The 20,749-nt window shown below is 37.2% G+C and overlaps 3 protein-coding genes across 3 annotated transcripts; 2 read left to right on the top strand and 1 right to left on the bottom strand.

Annotated features, from left to right (window-relative positions):
* Positions 1–410: 410 nt before the first annotated feature.
* On the bottom strand, positions 411–11,406 carry LOC116765593 (DNA topoisomerase 2-binding protein 1-A-like). Its single transcript, XM_032655123.2, has 26 exons — positions 11,154–11,406; positions 10,839–10,990; positions 10,628–10,760; positions 9,818–9,925; positions 9,343–9,480; positions 9,069–9,190; positions 8,592–8,767; positions 8,427–8,524; positions 8,214–8,333; positions 7,712–7,939; positions 7,370–7,544; positions 7,135–7,251; positions 6,618–6,814; positions 6,332–6,501; positions 6,051–6,250; positions 5,744–5,893; positions 4,909–5,031; positions 4,252–4,398; positions 3,641–3,783; positions 3,092–3,193; positions 2,907–2,957; positions 2,630–2,834; positions 2,198–2,328; positions 1,507–1,707; positions 1,105–1,328; positions 411–621 (listed from the first exon to the last, which is right to left on the bottom strand). Exons 1-26 carry the CDS (start codon positions 11,241–11,243, stop codon positions 429–431), a joined length of 3,894 nt encoding a protein of 1,297 aa, XP_032511014.2. The 5' UTR covers positions 11,244–11,406; the 3' UTR covers positions 411–428.
* A 311-nt stretch (positions 11,407–11,717) lies between these two features.
* Positions 11,718–12,787, top strand: LOC116768598 (pre-rRNA-processing protein TSR2 homolog). The gene is made up of 4 exons (XM_032659348.2): positions 11,718–11,967; positions 12,042–12,177; positions 12,279–12,415; positions 12,560–12,787. Exons 1-4 carry the CDS (start codon positions 11,863–11,865, stop codon positions 12,722–12,724), a joined length of 543 nt encoding a protein of 180 aa, XP_032515239.1. The 5' UTR covers positions 11,718–11,862; the 3' UTR covers positions 12,725–12,787.
* Positions 12,788–15,416: 2,629 nt separating this feature from the next.
* On the top strand, positions 15,417–20,562 carry LOC116779190 (alpha-1,2-mannosyltransferase ALG9). Its single transcript, XM_061526631.1, has 9 exons — positions 15,417–15,671; positions 15,799–15,965; positions 16,370–16,556; positions 16,950–17,149; positions 17,568–17,845; positions 18,140–18,294; positions 18,687–18,871; positions 19,262–19,486; positions 19,640–20,562. The coding sequence occupies exons 1-9, from the start codon at positions 15,571–15,573 to the stop codon at positions 19,927–19,929; spliced, it is 1,788 nt and encodes a 595-aa protein (XP_061382615.1). The 5' UTR covers positions 15,417–15,570; the 3' UTR covers positions 19,930–20,562.
* The last annotated feature ends 187 nt before the right edge of the window (positions 20,563–20,749 follow it).

Raw genomic sequence — 20,749 nt, 5'->3', positions numbered from 1 at the left:
AGATAAGTAATGTCTGAATAGCCCGATCTATAAACGAATTCACGAAGAACATACAATTGGCCAAAAATTAATTTCGCTTGTCGATCCTCTAAACAAAAGCAGAAAATTTTCAGTGTCATTTCATAGACTACCTTATTGTCATTACAATGGCAGATTACAGCACGCATGAAGGACATATAAAAAAATAATGGCAAATAATATAAAAGTACATACTATTAAAAACAAGGTAAAAAAAATAGGGTAAATTTATATATTTTTTACCTCTAACGCTATAGTTGAAGATAATTATGTGATCGTATTTCCCATAAGAGGGATTTATTCAGAATATCATATTAAATAAAACGAAAGCCCACAACTCAAACCCACTACACATATGGACGCAGTTCAAACAAACGCAATAAAACACAAACAGCTCTATATATATTTAATTAAGGTCTAAAATTGGGAAAGCAGTGTTGCAGCGGGTCGGGGGGCGTGTCCTCGGTGAGGTAGGAGCTCAGCAGCACCGGGGGGCAGACCGGGGTGCCGCGAGACACGAACCAAGAGGAATCCCTCTCAGACAAGGGATAGCGCTTGAGATCAGCGAAACACACCGTCACGTTCACCTCGGAGTACGGGGGCCTGGGGAGAAATATATTATTATCTTTCCAAATCCGGTCAGGGAGAGGAGCTTGGTCGGTGGGGGGGAGCGTTTATCGCGTTAGATAGACTCCTTAGACCTACACCTGGATCGCAAGGCCCGGCACCGTTGAAGCTCCTCTCCCAGCTACGACGGATCCACCCGCCACCCGCACGGTGAATCCATTACTGCTACAAAGTTTCGTCCCGTATTATTATATATAAATACTCGAATTAAATTTTGCATCAATTTTGATTACATAAAACAATCTTTAGTTATCTCAAAGTCGAAAAGAAAATTCAGCAAGATTTGAGCCTGCGTCTTCTGCGATACCTCGTTCCAGTAACTTTACCGTTTGGACTATCGTGTCCTGATCGTAACCTATGAATTAAGCTATATACTGTGGCTCATCTCTTAGGTTTCGTTAATGAAATCCTTATCCTTATCTATATTATCTAATAATATCGAAGCATGTAGTGACTAACTCATCGTCACAAGCGATTCCGTCGCCAGCCTCCAGCAACCTGGCCAGTAGCCTCTTCCTAGCCGCGGGCACGTGTAGTATAGCTCTCATGCCGTCGAAGGGCCCTCGCCCCCCGGCCTTCCTCACCGCCCTCCAGCGATAGGCCGCCTGCGCTAAGCTCTTCTCGGCCCCGGTCAGAGTCGGTAGACATGCCGCTTTAGGGTTTCCCCACTCGTATTCTTCTTCCTGATAACATTATAAACAACATTTATACGCCAGAATCGCATATATATTTGGGATCAGCCTTTGATATTTTTCCATCAGTTCGAAATGATTTTTATAACAAACAGCGTCTTTCGAATAACGAACAGTGTACTTTGACCTAATATACTCGTTGATACCCTGACGTCACCCATACTCTCACCTCGAGGAACCTCCCAGCGGCACGGCTCCTGGATACATAAGCGGGATGAAGGATCCACTTCCCAGCGGCCACTGAACCCAGCATCTTCTCACTCCTCCCCGGCGCGGCGCACAGTAAGTGCGTAGCGAACAAATCTAGTTCAGGACTGTCCGACACTTCCCCGCCCAGACACTGGATCATAGCGGCGATCTCTTCACGGTTCTAAAATTTAATGTGCACATATTAAAACTGTATATAATGTATTGAAGAATGTTGATCTTCAACGTAGAAAACTACGTGACGGAAGTTGATGTAACTTTACATTAACGTCACGTAGATATCAGCACACATACGGATCGATATATGTCAAAAAATTCCGTGCAGTGCCAGCGAAGTCAGTTCTATTTTGTTTGAAAACATCTGACGATTTGTAGATTTAGCTGCTGGTTAATTACCACATACGTTGTCTGAACACACTTTTTACATAGAGAGAGAAATTTTAGAGTCCATATTAACGAGGACGAGAACGAAAACGATAGCATTTTTCTTATATGAACAGCTTACTGTAATTCAAAGCCTACCTTCATTATTTTTCTTCCTTATTGGATTCACAATAAAAAGGAGGTAATAATGAAAATCAACTATTATCGGACCTCCTTGGACGAAAGCAACAAATATATTACGATTGTGGCCTAATAATGAAAACAATTACGTCGACATTTGACGACAACATGAACTTCCTGACTGTCGGTCTGTTGGTGTGTTCCGTCTTCCTCGCGGTGTCGTCCCAGCCGACTGTGTTCGGTTGTGACTCGGGGGCCGGCTCGCTGTCTTGAGGCGGGGCTGGCAATTAACATTATAATATGATAATTTTGAATCGTTTGTACGAGATTTCACTATGCTGTGACAAAACGTAATAGAAAAAATATTTAAATTTATTTTTTTTCATTCCATTATATACTACATCCCATACTTAATACTAATTATCTATCAATTAGTACGAACTTATTCTAAAGTTGGCATTAAATGCCAACATTGCAAGCAAAGCTGTTGGACATCGCGTCTGCTATTACCTCCTACTGTCATAGCCAATTTCCAAATACTGAATGAAGACACTTTCTTGTTTTCATGTTATAATACATACGCGGATCGCTATTATGTGAAGGAACGGAGTCTCTTGTTCGTTTCCGTTGTGAACTCAGTCGGCTGGCGAGTACAGCGCTCAAGCGCTGCAGCTGTGCGTCGACCACCGGTGGCAATGTTGTGCTTTTCGGCGTATCGACTGTTGTAGCGCTGACAGCGCTTTTGGAGCCGTCGTTATCTTCGGATATATTCATCCCACCCGCGCTCTGGATCGAAAGAAATGTCAAATAGGTCATAACGAAGCTTTACAATACCGCATCATATAAACAACACCTTACCTGATCTTCAAAAGTTTTCGCCATTTTCGCCGGCGGTGTTTCTGCTTGTTCCTGTAAAAATAATAAGATTAGAGTGCATTATCATCAATGATTATTTATACAACAAAACAAATTACTTCATGAATAAAATAAAAATCTCCATTCGACTAGCGATTAGCGACACTGATTAAAGAAATAATACCAACGTGCAAATGCAATTTCCTGGGCACAGTGTTGTTACTGACGCTGCCATCTGTTGGCGAGTCGTTGAACTGAGACAGAAAACGATTCCTGATCTCTGATAACGGCTGGAACATAGAAGAAGACAATATTAATAATAATAATATAAATAAAAAAATCATGTATTGCACGCTCAAACATTTCTATGCGAAAGGGTTTTGGACAGATCAACAAATAATTTAAAATCACAGATAAATAGTACCGCCTCTGTTACAACTTACATATACTGCCCTAATTGATCTCAGCTAAAAAGCTTCGAGAAATTTAGAACTATTATGACTAATTATCAGATTGTTTGAGAAAAAACTAAAAAAAATAATTATATATATGTGTGTATACAGAAACCAACTTCTCTATTTAACATATTAATTATATATATCAATAATAATATAAAGTTTTAGAAGAAATCACAGGAACGTTTATCACCGAGTTCGTGTCACAAATACATATATTTGTTAATTCTTATATAAGACCCATTTCAGAGGTTACCCCCGCCCTCCTACCAAAGAACTGACCGTGTGCGACCTCGCGGCGGCCGGTGTCCCGGTAGGGAGGCGGTCCACCAGCGACCAGAGCGTCTTCCTCGCGCCCGGAGACAGGCGACCGCCCGCCACGGCCGCACAGAACGAACTGTCGGGGGTACACGGAGCACGGGGGACTGCGGGTACATGGACATAGAGAATCATTTTTTTTTCTCATTCTATTTACCACATAGTGCTGTGACGTAATGAATATTTAAGAAACGCGTCATTCCAGAGGTTCCTGGATTCGAAAATCCCGTTCGTGTCGATGAAATTTTACTTCAATGTTTTCTATATGAAATTTGATAATTTTTTTAATACAGCGCTATCTGTTATAATAAACATTAATATTTATAAGTTCAGAATCGGTTTGAAAGTTGTTAGTACAGATAACTGTACTCAGCGTCGTCGGTTTAAATCAATGACCTAGTGTAGAGAGCCGGTTGCCCTTTCCCATTTCCCACCCTTTCCTCCCCCTCTTCCCCAGTCAAGGGTGGCAACGCATTCGCAAGACTATGTTGCGGATGTCCATGGTCGACAGTACTACCTCCATCAGGTACGCCGTCTGCTCGTTCGCCTCCTTTGTAAAATAAAAAAACACATACAGGGATCAGTGGGTGTCCTGATGGGGTCGGAGGGCATCTCCCCCCTCCTGACGGCCCGCAACCTCCGCCGGGTGGTAGGACTCAGCCCCATGAGATTGGGAGTGGACAACGCGTCGTCTAGCTGAGGTGTGCGGACTTGGACGTCGGCTGTTGAGAGAAGATAAAAATAATGACTATAAAGCTATGTACACACGAGATGAAATGACTATAAGATAGTTGTTGAACTTCCCACACGGAAACTGTATTTCACGCAACGAGATCTTAGACTGCCGCGAGTGTTCGCTGACATAAAACTAATGTTTCAGGATTTACTACGCGTTTATGATTATTTTTAACAGCACATTGCCGAGGTTTCACATCACATTGATTGATTGATTCACATCCCGCGCCCGGGCTCACGAGCGCCGCAAAGTAACCGAGTCGTCGGTAGTACGTAGTTAAAAATGATTATACACGCGTGGTAAGAACGAAAAATATTAGTTTTATTTCAATTTACTCTCCGCATTTAGTTGACGCATGTGCTATATTTTTACTTAATTCAGATGACTATTTTGTGGATCACGTTTCATTTAATAATCTTTAAAACCATATCCAGCGTCCTCAGTTTGAGCCGCGGGTAGACCAGTGTCTATATTCTCATAAGTCATCATTCAGTGCCTTGTTTATCTCCGTCCCGTGTGTCGTGGGATGTATTCGGTGTCTCCTGTGAGTCTCCTCCCAGCAATCCTTGACGCGCCATCGCTATGTACCGGGAGGCTGGGGACATTTCTGTGTCAGCACCTGGAAAATTATGACCAACCAGCATTACGACTGTACAGACACACAGTTTGTATTACAGAAAACGGCTGAAACCTTTGAATAATGGTGTCATTTTATGGTTATATGTACTTGGTACTGTTCAATAGTATGATGTCCAGTGTAATGTAGGTAGTTTATTTTCTTTAATACTACAACTGATAAATGTGTACAGGAGTCTCTATACGATAAACTACGGATATAGATAGGGGGGGGGAAATATTTTATTGCAATTGGGGAAAAGGAGATTCTATAAGTCGACGCTATCAGTCCGCTGCCGCGGGACATAGACCAATGTTAACTATTACCAGCTGTTTGCATCATACAATAACGACTGACATGATTTGTTATTTCTTCGTCCCGGCGACAATCACACGTCATTAGTTTTTAATGATAAAAGTAAAGGCATAATGAGATCTAAGACTTTCGCGAGTATTCATTCAAATGAAGCTAACATGTGCGGGTCAGTGCGCGGCATTTTATTATTTTAAACTACATACTGCCGACGTTTTTTAGTCTGCGGCGACCGCGACCACGGGCAGGCGAGATGAGAATGTCTCGTTCGGGAGTATGTAGTTTTTTTTTATGTAGAAAATAATAAAACAACGCGTAGTGATCCGTAAATGTTAGCTTCATTAAAAAATAACGACATTTTTATTTTTTTGATTAAAATTTCTGCTAGCTAATGTCTAAATACCTTTTGTGACTTGTTCCGGTATGGAGCCACGTCTAGGCGCGGCGTTCGGTGGGAACATAGCATTCTCTTTGTCCGTGTGCCTGTGTTCTACACTCGTGTCATCACGCGGCCTCTCTTCCTGTCCCCGCTGCTGTTCCGGAGACGGCGGTGCTGTGGATTTTGATTGAAAAATTATAAACTAAACATATATAATATAATGTACGTAGGACAGCTCTGAATATTATTATCTTTCGACACGCCTATCTCATTTCGGATATTGTAGGCGCCGTGTATTCTATTTTAATTTATTTCGTTAAACGTCACTCACCTTTAGTTTCCCCTACTAAATATTTTGTTTCTTTCTTTCGAGTACCAGCAGTAGCGCAGTCGACGAGCCAGTCCGCGGTGACGGCGGGCAGACCCCACTTCACGGCGCCTTGGTACTTATCGCCCGAGGCCGTCGGACATATCAGGTGAGTAGAGGCCAGAGCGTTCGCCGTGTTGCGGCGACAGAAGCGAAGCTGCGTGCTAGAATAAAGACATTAACAAAAAATAACATATGCGAATGGATGGGATCAAAATGATACGTAATTCTTCATGTTCACTAACGTGGCGCCCAGTAGTTTGGCGAGCTCGTCTAGGAACGCCCTCTCGAATCCGCTGTACGTGCTCAAACTGGCCACCACTCCTTCTAAGGGAGGCACGCTCCACTGCGGCAGTTTAACAGGACGATGATAGTACTGGATCTCTAAGAGTTCTTGTCGGGACAAACAATCTTTCTGGAAGATAAATTTAAATAATAAAACAAAATTCCCATAAAGCTGTTATAAAAATATCACACAATTCTAAAACACCAGACAGGCTGGTACAGAGGCCAGCGACGTTATTTACTCACAATCCAGAACACCGTGACGAGGTCCCCATCCCCGTCCTCATCCCCGTCCCACTCCAGCGGCACCAGCACGTAGGGCGCCGCCCCAGAACCACCCCTCACCCCGCCCCCTGCCACCAACAGCCCGCCAGCCGCGGACACCTCCGCAGCTATCTCAGTAATCGCCTCCTCATCCAGACCTCGGACTTGTATCGTTACGCCTGGAATTTGTTATTACTGAAGGATATCTATTTTTTAATCCCATAGACCTCATTTGATTGAACTATAACAATTTAAAGATAAAGAAACATGTATTTGATTTTGGTTCATATTTCTTCCACTCGGTCAGATGTCTCAGAACATATCCGAATGAAGTGTTTCCGAAATAATTTCTTGGAATGAATTAAATATCTTTTCTCATGATTACTGAAAATTGACTAAATCTTAAATAGTATACATTATCTTTCCCGGAAATACTGCAAAATAACCTACCGTTAGATAGTGTAAATCAACTTACCCTTAAATGTGTAAATTAACATACCCTTAAATATCTGCTCTATGTCCTCCTCAGAGGGCTCGTCGAGGTCTTCTGTCACATCCGGTTGCTCCGGCTCAGCTGGCATCACACGTTCTGGAGTCTTCTCTTGCTCTTGTCTTTCTGCAACAAAGTTTAATGGAAGATAATATTTCAATATATCTGTATACACCCTTAGAGGATACTTTGGCCTTATTTTAATATCCCATTAATGTTTGCATTGGCTATCATATATACTCACGACTCAAGTAATGATGAACGATATCATCCGGCGGTTCCTCCACCTCGGGCGTGGGCGGCGGCAGGTCCAGGGGTCCGTGTCTCAGTAGCTGCATGTTTCGCTTGCTCATCGGAGACGCGGGTTCGATCTTTGTGCGAGCTTTGACCGGTGTTGCAGGTTTTGTATTTATTAAAAACTGAAGAGGCAAAAAAGTTGTCATCATTAAAACTATATGTATTAACTAAAATCACCTGCGGCTATACCCTACGACCTATTTCACGTGCAGGTGTACGCTACATCAACTGAAGCTATAAACTACTGTAACTGTACTCTACAAGCATACGACATGTACACGTCACTCGCCTCAGCTTCTCCCAGCGGCCGTCCAGCCAGCACGCTCTTCACCAGCCACATAGGCTGCAGAACGGGTACACTAGGCAGCGCAGCACTGGCACTAGCAGCAGCGGCAGCAGTACCGGCCAGTGCGTGTGTGACGCGCTCGTGTGGACAGTCGTACCGCACGCCGCCGCAGCGAGAGATACAGGCGGCGGCGCGGTCGCGGGCCGGGCCCTCCACACCCGTCAACCAAATCTAGAACACATACATAAGGTTATTGCTAAACAAATTCCTCGCCAGATTTCATTTTATATTCGGTCATAAGAACTAAACTAGTGATGTATATCTAACCTACATAACTAGTGATGTATTTCTAAGCTACGAGTACAACCTTACTATCAAAGAGATCACCGTTTTATAATACATTAGTATTTTAACACTATAAATAACTTGTCATCTAAGAGTGAATAAGGAAACAAAAATCTTATAAGCCTAAGGATCAGAGGTAAAGAATGACAAAATAACTCACACAGAATCCATCGAATATGGGTCCGGCTTTTTTGATAGTAGTCACATCAAGCTTCTCAAAATGAGACAACAATTCCTTCTCTGCTGAAGTATCATTTGATTTCTTTGCTTCCTGTGATAGCTGAAAAGTAATTAATAATTAGAATGTTTCTCCACCAAAGAATTGATCAATAATATTGTCATAGGACTGAATACTTTCTTCTCATACACTAACCTTCATTCTACCAGACATTGTTGAAATATCGACGGCTCTGCTCTCATCGACAAAATTACTGGGAGGTCTCAGATTTGTTATTCTTGAGAAATTCAAACCTATAGACAGACATACAAATGGTTACACTCGCACAAATATATATAAAACATATTTCAGTACACTCACTCATATCCGGTGCTCTATGTTCCGATAGAGGTGATGATGTAGAGGCCCCAGCGACTCTATATTTTGATAAAGGCAGCGCCACACCACGGGCAGCGGAATCAATCACCCAGGACGGTAGAACACATGCCTTACCATATTCCAAAGCCGCTTTATATTTCTCACTTCCTATACTGTCCCTAGAAGAAAAAGTCTCATATAGTACAAATATATATAATATGAATATTAATTGTATTACAAATAAATACATGCTGTTACATTATTGACCAACTTCAAAATAAGAGGAGGTTCTCAACTCGTACTTATATTTTTTTTATGTATGTTCCCCAATTTTATCATGACTGCGATGAATGGACTCAATATATAATGTCGTACAAAAAGTGCTTATAAGTAGTCTATGTCACAAATGACCAAAAGCTAATCTGCAAAGTCATGTTTTCCATAAAACTATGAATAATTTATATAATTCTACAAACTCACTTATTGAGAACAACAATATCTGTTGTCTCGCTCTGGAATGCTCCGGAGAATGTTCCGCCATTTTCACTGACAAGCTTCATTACCAACGCCTTGTCCTTTTTAGTTATGCCGGTTGTTGTGACCTAAAATCAAATATCATTAAAAAAAAAAAACTTGTCTCAAAACACTGCAACTGTATAAAGAGGTTTCATTCTTGCCAAACATCCAAAAACTAATAAAAAAAAATTAACATGGAAAAAAATGTTTTTAGTTTTATGTTAAATAGTAAAAGTACCTGTAAGTTTGCAAATGGTGGTAATTTATGATCGTCGAAGTCTGATGAGGCAGCACTTATGTTTAGCCTCAGAGATGTTTCCCATACCGCTTCAATCCAGGTATCCTTCATCACGGGTAAATTCCTTTCCACAGCTTTCTATATTAAACACAACATAATCTGAACACTTCCTTGATAATCTTATAAGGACAATTTAAATAATGACTGTTTTGATGAGATAAATTTTGACAAGTTAAAAGGTCCAGAGCTCAAAAGACAAAATGCAATCTTATTAAATGGACTGCTGTATGGGCCGTTATAATTTAGGCCATTATGGGCCAATATAAAAATAAATGCTAACAGACAAGATAAAAAACTTAAGTTGACTCTTATAGTACAATTGTTATTTTGCAGGTCTCACTGCTTATGGTATACAACAAATTTATATATATATATATATATATATATATATATATATGTATTAAGGTAAACATACAACATATTTATCGGAGAGCACTGTGTCTGCTACTAGGTGAGTGGTGTCTTCTGTCAGCACCGTGCTATATAATCCTCCCATCCAATGAACTTTCTTCTTGATATTTTCCTGCGTACACAACAAAAGCTTTCTCAAACTGCTCTATACTTTTAACATTAATATAATGATATCTAAGACATTCGTGAATATTAATTTAAATAAAACTAACGTTTTCGGAAGTACCATCGCTTTTTTTTATTATTTTAAACTACATACTCCCGACGTTTCGGGATCATGTGGTCACGGGGAGATGAGATGAAAATGTCTGTCCTTATCATCTAGTCGTCAAATACAAATGATGAACCTATTCCTAGTGAGGTAGACTTATTGACCTCGGTGGAATGATCTCTAGGGATGTTGGTTTCCCAAGGAACTGTAAGCTCTATTAACACAACGCGCTTTAAAATTCGCAATTACATAAATATGTCTGGTTTGGAGGCAGACTCACAAATATACTCTGAGATTCTGTATGGTTTCTCATATGTATCCATCATTACAGTCCAATCCGGAGTCACTTTAGGGATAGAAAAAAAATGCGATAGTACTTCCAAAAATATTCATTTAATCACCATTAATATGTGCTCCATAGTTAATTTTATCATAATAAGACACCGAGACAACTTGACACAAATCAGTTCAAATTTCCATACACAAAAAGCATGTTACAAGGGTGTGGACAACTTTTTATTTTACCAAATATATTATACTCATGACGAACTTTAACAAATTATATCTTATATGCCATAAATATATAATATATAAGCATCATACCTTCTGTTGTTTTGAAAGACCACTGGCTGTGACCACAAGACCTCTCATGGCTATAGTGAAAACCGGCTCAGGGCCTGATGGTATTGATATGCCCTCCGTTAGACAACACGAAATACATCGAGGCCCTACTAATCTACAAATTTCGGTTTAAAAGATATTTTTCTGGTCTAATAATGTAAAAAATATTTCATAAAGCAAAACGAATACCCACAAACATTTGGTCAACCTGAGTCTCTCAAAAAACTCTCCTTGAAACTCAGAAACAACAAAAACATCTTTCTTTGTTAGTCCTATAAATTTCTTCCAAGTAGCCTGGGCTTGCCACTGCGCCTTGATACCTCCACCGCTGTGTTGCTCACAAGCCTAAAATTTAAAATGATAATTAAATGGAACATTACGAAACACTAAGCATTTAATTGAGAGAACTGTAATTGACGGAAAACTATCCAATTGACCGGTTAAAATATTTTGAAAAATTTAAAAGCACTAAATAATATATGTGTCAATTATCTAGTCAAGTTCTTACAGTGAAAGCCAGCTGCATTTCCTCAGAACAATCATTTTCATTTCTGCACTCCGGAGGGATAATAAACGTAACATTTATATCTTCATTCATGTTATTTACTAAGTCAATAGTCTAATAAAATTTCGAATATTATTTACAATTAGAGCATTATAAAACCTTATTTAACATATTTATACACTTTGGCGAGCCTCAAATATATTTTTTAGTTCAACAGCATTGCGCGCGATTGTTTACAACTGTCATTTGTCATTTTGAATTTTTTATTTTATGTAAAACAATGTAAATATTGTAATTATTCGTCTATTAAATTAAAAATTTTTGCCTGATCGGAAATTTAAGAATATTCTATTTTTTTAATTTTATTTATTTTATAAAAATTATAATTTGAATTTAAATTCGTTTTTAGTTTTACAATAAGATTTATTAGATAATCAATAATATCCTATTAATTATATTGCAACGTTCCAGCTACTAAGATACTATTTAGCTTTTAAGAATATATTTTCTCAACTTTCATTTCACTTTACAATCAAAATGTGTCAAACACAGATGTCAGTTGTTACTGTCGCTTACTCAGTACTCACCAATATTTCATTACTATGTATTAACGATACTTGTATAGGTTATAGGTATTTTGAATTTTATAAGAATGTGTGACGATCGATAAGTGTAACAATATTATTATTTGAGTGAAAATTCAATCGTAAAAATGTTGTACGATGATTTTAAGCCCATTGTTGATCTTGTTTTCAACAATTGGACTGCTTTACAGCTGGCCGTAGAGCATGGAATGGGCGCTCCGGGCGGCGAAAAAGTAAGTAGTTATATTTATTAATGAAAAATTGAACAATAATCAACGTGAGCTTTTTTTAATACGTATTTTTTCAGACAGCTCAACTGATGTGTGTTTATGTAGCAAGATATTGTGTAGAAAATGTAGTCGACCGGGACGATTTAACAGAACTACTAGAGGACTTAATGGATGAAGAATTTGAGACAGTGTGCCACGATAATTCACCTAAAGGTAAAAATGTTTTTGTTTTTGGAAACCCTTTTTATACATAACAAGATTCAAAAATAGATGTGTAACTAGTAACTACTTTCAATATCAATTTTTTTTTATAGAGGTAGCATCGTTACTGGTTTTCTACCTGGGCCTTTTAAAAGAAGGACGTCATGAAGAACTCAGAAATCATATAGAATCAATGCCCAAATGTCAAAAATGGCTGAGTGAACCAATACATGAATCTATACCACCTCAAGTAAGTTGTTTTAATGTAAAAAGATTAAAATATTCATCTTTATTAAAAAGTACAATATCAAAGAGGTTGTAAAAAGAAAAAAAAAAAACAGTGTAACACATTAAATAAATGAAGGGTTAACTGTAATGTAGAATATTTTATTAGTGTCATGGTAACCCTGATGACGATACCACAAGCAGCGGTGAGGACAACAGTGATGAAGAAAGTGAAGCTGCAACAAGTGCAGCTGCATCACATAATGAACCTGAACCAATGGATGAGGATGTGGAACCCGGTTGGACCATGGTCAGGAGCCGGAGGAGGAAATAAATTATTAATTAATATAAAATATGTGTAACGTTGTAACATAATACAGGAAAATTTGTTATACAACTTCATTTTATCCGTAAAATAATATTATAAAAGAGAAAATGACTATATCATTGTTAAATGTATTGTTCCCGGCACATATCTTGGCAAGGTTTTGACATAGTGCAACAAAAAGAGGTCACTAATGATGCTTATCGACAACAAAAACTTGTAACATTAACTAAAACAATGAGTTCAGTTTAAGTGATCGCAAGTGTACTCCGGAACAAACATCCAATCACATGCATGGGATTGTGCCGTCTCGTCCTCCTCCTTCCGCATTATACCTAAACACCTACAAATGTCATTCAGTGCAACTGTTGTAACTTGCCAAGTTACGTGCCGGCTACTATAACATGTTTTAAATGTTGCGGTCATTTAGATTTTTCTGAATAACTTTAAATTTAAGTTAAATTAACCAATATGTATTGCATATTGGAATTATTTACCATAGTTTTCTGGTAAATTTTAAAATACATACTTTTAATAGTGAATTTTTTTAAAATAATATATAGGTATAAATCTAAAGAAATCCATTAGGAAGGTTTAAATGAGGAACTTGTTTGTGAATCACATTTTAATTTAATTTCAACTGAATAGTTTATATGTAAAAAGATATAACTCTGAAAAACTATGCAAAATTCAAATATCTTACCATAGACAACTAATTAAGATTTTTCTATTGTCATTGGTATTGTAGATTTTAATGAATCAAGGTATCTTTATATATCAAGAATTTAATATATTCATTCGTTTTGTAATTCACCAATTTTCACTTGTTGGGTAGAAGTTAAAAAAAAAAAAGTAAAAAAAATAAGTCATAGAATACATATACAGTTTACTGTAGCCTATTCCAGTCTTTAAGTATAAGGTTGAAAAATTACATTCTTTAAATCTATTTTGTACTATTTAAATAAAGTGTTGTTAGTTTAAGTAACTACTTTTAAAATAAATGCTAGGTATTTTTTTCATTAAAAACCTACTGGCCTAAAAGTTTTGAGTGTTATCTGAGGAGATAACACTCCCATTGTCTTTTATGTACACATTTTCGAAACCGCAAACCTCCGGACGCTTGTTATTTTAAAGAAGCCCTAAAAAAAATTTATATATCGTAGTAATGCTTATGTCGCGAAACTGATCAATCTTCCGACAGTAGTTTTCCATTGATCGAGACCAACTTCTGTAAGTCCTTACATGCATTTCTGGCCAAATCTGATGGTACATAAGCTCATACGAAAAATGAGAACGCCACACTACTCGCTTCTGTCCGAAAACTGAGCGCACTTGCCTTTCCCAAAGTCGACTATAACGCCCCCTCGGGGGACTTACGGGCCTAAAGGGGGCGGTAAGAGACCCAGAAAAAAACGAGGGCGTTATGTAGAACTTGGGGGGTGATTTGTAATTTCATTCAGCTAGGGTAAGTTATAATGGTTTTTCAATAGGTGAGAAAAGGGGGGCGCAAAAATTATTCTCAAAGTGAGCAGAAGATAAAACAAGTTCGGGAATACCTAACTGGAACGAATCTAGTGCTCTCGATGGTATTCATGCTATAATGCTGAAAACTTGTTCAACGGAATAGTTTCCTATTTTGACACTTATATACCACTAACCTTTTATGTTCAGTATAGTGCCCAAATGTTGGGAAATGCCAGCGTGAAATTTGTACCCTAGAAGGGAAACAATCCGTACCCTAATTATAATTGTCTGATTTCAATTACCGCCGTAAGATATATCGGTACACTAAGAAAACAATGATCTCGGTGATCGACGATCCGGATTTTTCAAAATTGGTCGACCAGGGACCATCTGGTGCCACATATTAATGGGGGTATGCTCTAAAATACAACGGTGAACCTGTCTAAAGCTTTCAACACGGTCTGGCAGAATAATCTTATTGGAAAACTTTCTAGCTATGGTCTTGGTCTAACTTTCTGGAATTCGGTCTTACTGAGGTACCGTCCTATACAAGTAGTTCTTAATAACTCGTCTGAGCTGCTGGCAATCAACGTTGGAGTTAATCAGTGGTCTGTCCGCTCCACAAGTCTACTATTGCCAGGTATTTTTGGTTACGTATATAACAGCATAGTTGTGGAATGGTTTCAGTCAAGCTCTATCGCTAACCGATATCAAATAGTGGTGGAAAAAGAGACCATGTTGGAGAATTTTTACTTCACACTTCAGTCCAGGAGGCGGTGACAATTATGAGGAAATTTAACGCCACCAAAAATTACGTCTGTTACTAAGACTACACTCAATCAAATAGCAAGTAAAGCGCCATTTGGCGTCTCAAAAGGAATATACCGTAACAGTAGTTGATAAAGAGTTTTTTTTGTAATGTATCTTGGTTCATTGGCTATTTTAAATGTGGCCTTCAGAAGTGTATTAAAGCTTAAAAAAGAATTTTAGATTGTACCTGTAGTTTCAGAGCTTAGCATTAAGCTAACCAAATAAACTTAATAATTTTGATATATATGAATAATTAAACGTATCATAAATTTTGCAAAGTAACTTTTTAATTTAAAAATCAATTATGACAACATTTTGCGACACTGACTTTATGAAATTAATAACAAGTAAAAATCTAAAGCATAGGACATTCTTAGTTCATAAAATAAATATTTATATTTTTCAAAACGCAACATTTAAATTAGCTTTTATATTTGACATTGCAGCTGACAACTGTGAACCGATATCGCGTTAATGTTATGTAGGTACCGAAAATAGTTTTTGTTAATATTAATAATTACTAAATACGAATTTACATTCGATGAGGTAGTACGTAGTATTGAATCATTAAAAAAGGACCAATGCCACTAACTGCTCGACAACGAAGTATTCACAATAAAAATGGAGCTAAACGTACTGCTAGTTTTACTAAAGGCAGAAGATCGCAGAAATCTAACGAAGGGTAAGATTTACAGATAAGTGGTATTTTTATTAATAAATAATCAACTATAGTCAAAATTAATGCAGATGCCATGATAATGGAAGAACATATATTTTTAAATAACCTAGAAAATATTTTTGTCTTATAGAGAATATCTGTTTACAAATGCTCCATCAGACCTTCGAAGTATAGCATATCCTGGAGGAGCAGTGGCCCTAGCACTGCTCCTGTCAGCTCGCCTTGCATCTGCTTACTGGGGACAAATAGCAGACTGTGATGAAACTTACAATTATTGGGAGCCATTGCATTATCTGGGTAAATAGTAAAACATGTGTGTGACGTATAGCATAACTTGCAATTTAATAATGAGACAATGTACAAATTGAATTTTTACTAACAATAACATACTCTGAGAGCCATATTGGCAGAATGTTTTATATTACTTTGTGTTCATAATATCTTCATCTATTTGCAGTTCACTCTTTTGTTGAGCAAAAATGTATATAATACTAATATGTAAAATCTCTATTACAATTTTTTTTGAATGTCCAATATATTTATAATGTTAAAACATTCATATATGTTGCTACTTAAATGTTACTCATAATAGTATGTATGAATAATAAGTACGTATTATTGTGACTGTTAACAACTGTGTTAGGATTTTATTGCTTGTAATATTTTCTATACATATAAAATTGTGTGAATATTTTTCACAGTATACGGCAGGGGTCTTCAAACGTGGGAATACAGTGCCCAATATGCCATTCGATCATATATGTCTCTCTGGTTGTTTGCCGTACCGGCTAAAATACTATCCCTCATAATGACTCCTGTGACTATATTTTATACTCTGAAAGCACTACTGGCAGTGTTGATGGCTTGTTCTGAACTGATGTTTTATAAGTAAGAATATGTAACTATAACCATTTTCCATTTTGTGCTGACAATGTACTACAATAGTTTAAACTTTTACACTTCATCTCTTGAATATATACATATTACTATTTAAGTAAATTAATTATGGATTTTGTATAATATACAGAATATAGTAGTGGGAAATCAAATAAAATGTGTTATCTGTGATGATCAGTGATATGTAATGCTGAATATTATTTATTACAATTATGTTTATGTTCTACTGAAGTCTTGGGAAGACTAGAGCTTGCAGTACGAGATATATCAACAAAGTATGGAATTGAACCTTAAAAAAATTTAAAGTATTTTTATTAATATTAGAATGTTCTATAACGTGTTAGAATTTGAGCAAAAGCATTCTAGAATTTTCTATCACAACAGAGCCGTGTGCCATGAGTTTGGGGTCCATGTTGGTCGAGTGTGGTTGTTCCTGAACCTTCCAGCGGCTGGGTGCTTTGCTTCATCAGCTGCTATGTTACCGTCGTCTTGGAGCTCAGCGCTGGTGACGGCGGCCCTCGCTTGTTGGTGGCGTCGTAGATATCCGCCCGCTATCTTCCTTATCGCTGCCACTGTACTACTAAGTGAGTAAAGAGTTTTTTTTTTTATATGATAAAGGAGGTAAACAGACGGCCTACCCGATGGAGGTAGTGCCGTCGCCCATGGACATTCACAACATATTTTTGTGGATGCGTTGCCACCCTTGACTGGGGAGGGGGGGAGAAAAGGTTGGGAAAAGGGAAATTGCAATCGGCTCTCTCACTCATCGGAATTAGAACAATGTCTCAGTTGAACCCTTACTTACGTTTCGGTATGGAAATAAATATATACAAACTTTTCCGCATGTAATGTATTGTTATATGGTTCAATATTTTCTATCTAACATTCTACTATACATTTAATTTAATCCACATGCGGTTTTTTTCCTTTGATTATACCCCTATGTAATAAACATTTTTCTTGTATGTATGCTTTCCTTAATAATTCCGTATTTCTTTCCAGGTTGGCCATTCACAGCACTCCTGGGTGTACCGATAGCGGTGGATATGTTGTTATTCAAAGGACTTTTTAAAGAATTCATTAAATGGTCAATGATATCACTGGTCATAATCCTTCTCCCGACTGTTGCTGTGGACTCCTGGCACTACGGACGCCTTGTGGTCGCTCCGTGGAACATTGTAGCATATAATATATTCACCGAGCACGGTCCTGACCTGTATGGCGTTGAGCCGTGGACCTATTACTTTGTGAATGGATTCCTTAATTTTAATATTGTATGGGTAAGTGTTATACCTTATTGGTACCAAAAAGAAATAATGAATCATCGGTATTATAACTTAATTTTGTATATCGTGACATAGGTCTGTGATTTTTCTATTGAAGGAAGAAATGCCGGAACTCAAAAATGTTGGCATTTAAAAAAAATATCCTAATGACTATCCTATTCCGATTTACTTTCAATCTTAGTATATGGCAACTGTAATTTTTTTATCGAACTTCGAAATCATGAAAAAATATACACACCTAATTTTATTTGAACTAAATTTTTTATTGTAATTGTTATTTTTTACCAGGTCTTAGCTCTGTCCTGTCCCCTACTACTGGTCGCGTGTTCCCTTATATCAACTCGATCGTCGCGTGCGTCGTTTTGTATCCCCTACTGGCTTAGTCTGATGCCATTGGCCTTATGGCTGGCCGTGTTCATGACGCAGCCGCACAAAGAAGAGAGGTGATAATAATTTAACATCTAGAAATACCTGTCTTTCAGCATTTTGATTTTTTCTAATTTATCTTCAGACTTATCCTCATATTAACGTCCTTTAAATCCTTTGAATTATATATCTTAATCTGAATATTATATAAATCTGACTGAGAATATAAAAATCAATATTGTATTTAGGATTTTATGTGTAAACATTTAATTTTATTGAATAATACTCTTATTTAGAAAATTTCAATTGATAAAATAAAACGATTTCCTATTAAATCATACTAAAAATATACTGAATTGATACTTAATGAAATCTTCTGTTAAAATCCATTTCATTATGAACATTAACTTGTAATGTAGAATATAAAATATGTTCAATTTTGTCTTAATACAACTATAATCTGTTGCAGGTTTTTATATCCTGTGTACAGTATGATAATACTCTGTGGTGCAATATCCTTGGACTGTCTCCAGAAGATGACCTTCGCTGTCGGAACTGAACTGCTTCGGTGGAGGAAGGAGAGGGAAAGGCGACATTATCTAGTGTACACCGGGCCACTCGTAGTCATGTGTGTCTTGTTGGCCGGACTGTTGAGTTAGTACTGATGAGAACATTCTAGACATGACTATGATTTATCTCACACATGATAGACTTAAATAAAACAGTGAAATTAAAATTAATCTCATTCCCATTTATATGAGAATAAAATATTATAAATGCAAAAACCTCTGCAGATATACGTTTTAGGATGTTTTCAACAAATTCACGCTAAGACTACTGTGTTAGTTTTGATGGATCTGTCCAATAATATAGTTCATACATCAGAATAACATGCTCTCTAAGTCATTTATGAAGTCTCGCGACACGGACGGCAGATGGCGCTGTTTCTAAATATCCAAACTTATTGCTTATCAAAATCTACGGGAATAAATCAGCGGGTTAAATTTAGTTTAATATATGATAATAGGGTAAAATTCATTTCAGGTATATCCCGTATAATAGCGTTACACAGTCATTACGGCTCAGTTTCTTCGTTGACCAGCCACGTGTCCCCTACTACAGCTGCTAGCGCCACCAACGACGTCCTCGTGTGTTACGGCAAGGACTGGTACCGTTCGTCTTCGAGTTTCCTAGCTCCTGGGCACGTGAGGTTCATCGCCAGCGAGTTCGACGGACAGCTACCCGCGCCATATTCTGTCGGAGCCAATGGTATGTCCATAATTTTGACTGTAGCGAGTTTTTCATATCTGGGGGATATTGCTAAAAAATTGCGGAGAAGGAAATTGTGGAGATTCATAATTTTTTTTACATTTACCTCTGCATATGTCTACACTATACTGAGTTAGCTATGCATATTTTCAGCAACCCGCGTGATACACCCGTACTTCAACGACCAGAACAGAGGCGATAACCGCACGTACCTACAACCGTCGGAATGCCATTACCTCGTGGACTCGGACGCGGGTAAACCGACAAGGCTTCAACCACACTTCCACAAGAGGGACGAATGGGAGATAGTTGCGAGAGTGCCGCTACTGGACGCTGACAGATCACACAGGATATTCAGAGCCTTCTATGTGCCCGTGTTGACTAACAAGAACTGCGTTTACGCCAATTTGTACTTATTAAAGAACAGGCTTATAGAGTTTTAGGTGCAATTTCGCTTGAACGTATCTCATAAGCACGTTTTTACAGCTATCCTATGTTAACGAGAAATTATAATTTAAAGGAATTGTATTTATATTTTTTATATATTTTTTTTTTCTAATGCATTTAGAATACATTTATTTTTGTGTTATATTTATATTAATATTTTTTCTAAGTAATTATATAGTTTTTTTGTAAATGTCTTTTTATCTTATTTATTCTTACTATGAAGCTAGTCATACAAATAGCCTTTTAAGTACACTCGTCTCTTATATTATTTAAGTAACTTCTATGGTAATTGTAAAATAATAAATTTAATAAAAAAATAATCATATATTCGGCACAGTTGTTACACAATTAAATAATAACTTATAGTTTTCTCGCTGAAACTACATACTGTCGGTTTGATGTGTTCGTAAATTTATACAAACAAATCAACGAAACGGCCACACTTATGCGAGTTATATTAAATTAAGTAGTTGCCATAAGTAAAAATGATATGAAAAAAAAAATACTGGTCGATTCAAATAATATAAGCAATATTTGTAATTGTTATAGAACACCAAAAATAATATAAGGATATTTTTTATCTTTATAACCACAGTAGGTAAGATTTTTAATAAAGATTATATAAATGAGTTTTGCAGTTTTAATATTTTTTTTTATAGAAATTCAAATTTAAGAAAATACTCCGTTAAGATGAATTCCATTTTCAAAATACTGTTTGTGTGCACGAATCATTTTTACAGGTGTCAATACCAGTGACAAATCTTTTATATTGTATATAATAGCAATGTTGCCATCGTCACCTGATTTAGTTTTTTT

The sequence above is a fragment of the Danaus plexippus genome, assembly GCF_018135715.1.
Source record: "Danaus plexippus chromosome 3 unlocalized genomic scaffold, MEX_DaPlex mxdp_25, whole genome shotgun sequence".
NCBI lineage: Eukaryota > Metazoa > Arthropoda > Insecta > Lepidoptera > Nymphalidae > Danaus > Danaus plexippus.
The sequence above is the reverse complement of the archived record's forward strand: the minus strand, read 5'-3'. Positions and strand labels throughout refer to the sequence as shown.

Bases quoted from the DNA above. Each gene is read 5' to 3' on its own strand.
- LOC116765593 (XM_032655123.2), bottom strand. From the start codon at position 11,243: ATGAATGAAGATATAAATGTTACGTTTATTATCCCTCCGGAGTGCAGA. The intron at 8,334-8,426 runs GTTAGTGTATGA...ATTACTTTTCAG, and splicing joins CAATGTCTGGTAGAATGAAG to CTATCACAGGAAGCAAAGAA. The intron at 1,329-1,506 runs GTGAGAGTATGG...TAATGTTATCAG, and splicing joins CCGCTGGGAGGTTCCTCGAG to GAAGAAGAATACGAGTGGGG.
- LOC116768598 (XM_032659348.2), top strand. From the start codon at position 11,863: ATGTTGTACGATGATTTTAAGCCCATTGTTGATCTTGTTTTCAACAAT. The intron at 11,968-12,041 runs GTAAGTAGTTAT...GTATTTTTTCAG, and splicing joins GCGCTCCGGGCGGCGAAAAA to ACAGCTCAACTGATGTGTGT. The intron at 12,178-12,278 runs GTAAAAATGTTT...TTTTTTTTATAG, and splicing joins CCACGATAATTCACCTAAAG to AGGTAGCATCGTTACTGGTT.
- LOC116779190 (XM_061526631.1), top strand. From the start codon at position 15,571: ATGCCACTAACTGCTCGACAACGAAGTATTCACAATAAAAATGGAGCT. The intron at 18,872-19,261 runs GTTAGTACTGAT...AATTCATTTCAG, and splicing joins CTTGTTGGCCGGACTGTTGA to GTATATCCCGTATAATAGCG. The intron at 19,487-19,639 runs GTATGTCCATAA...GCATATTTTCAG, and splicing joins ATATTCTGTCGGAGCCAATG to CAACCCGCGTGATACACCCG.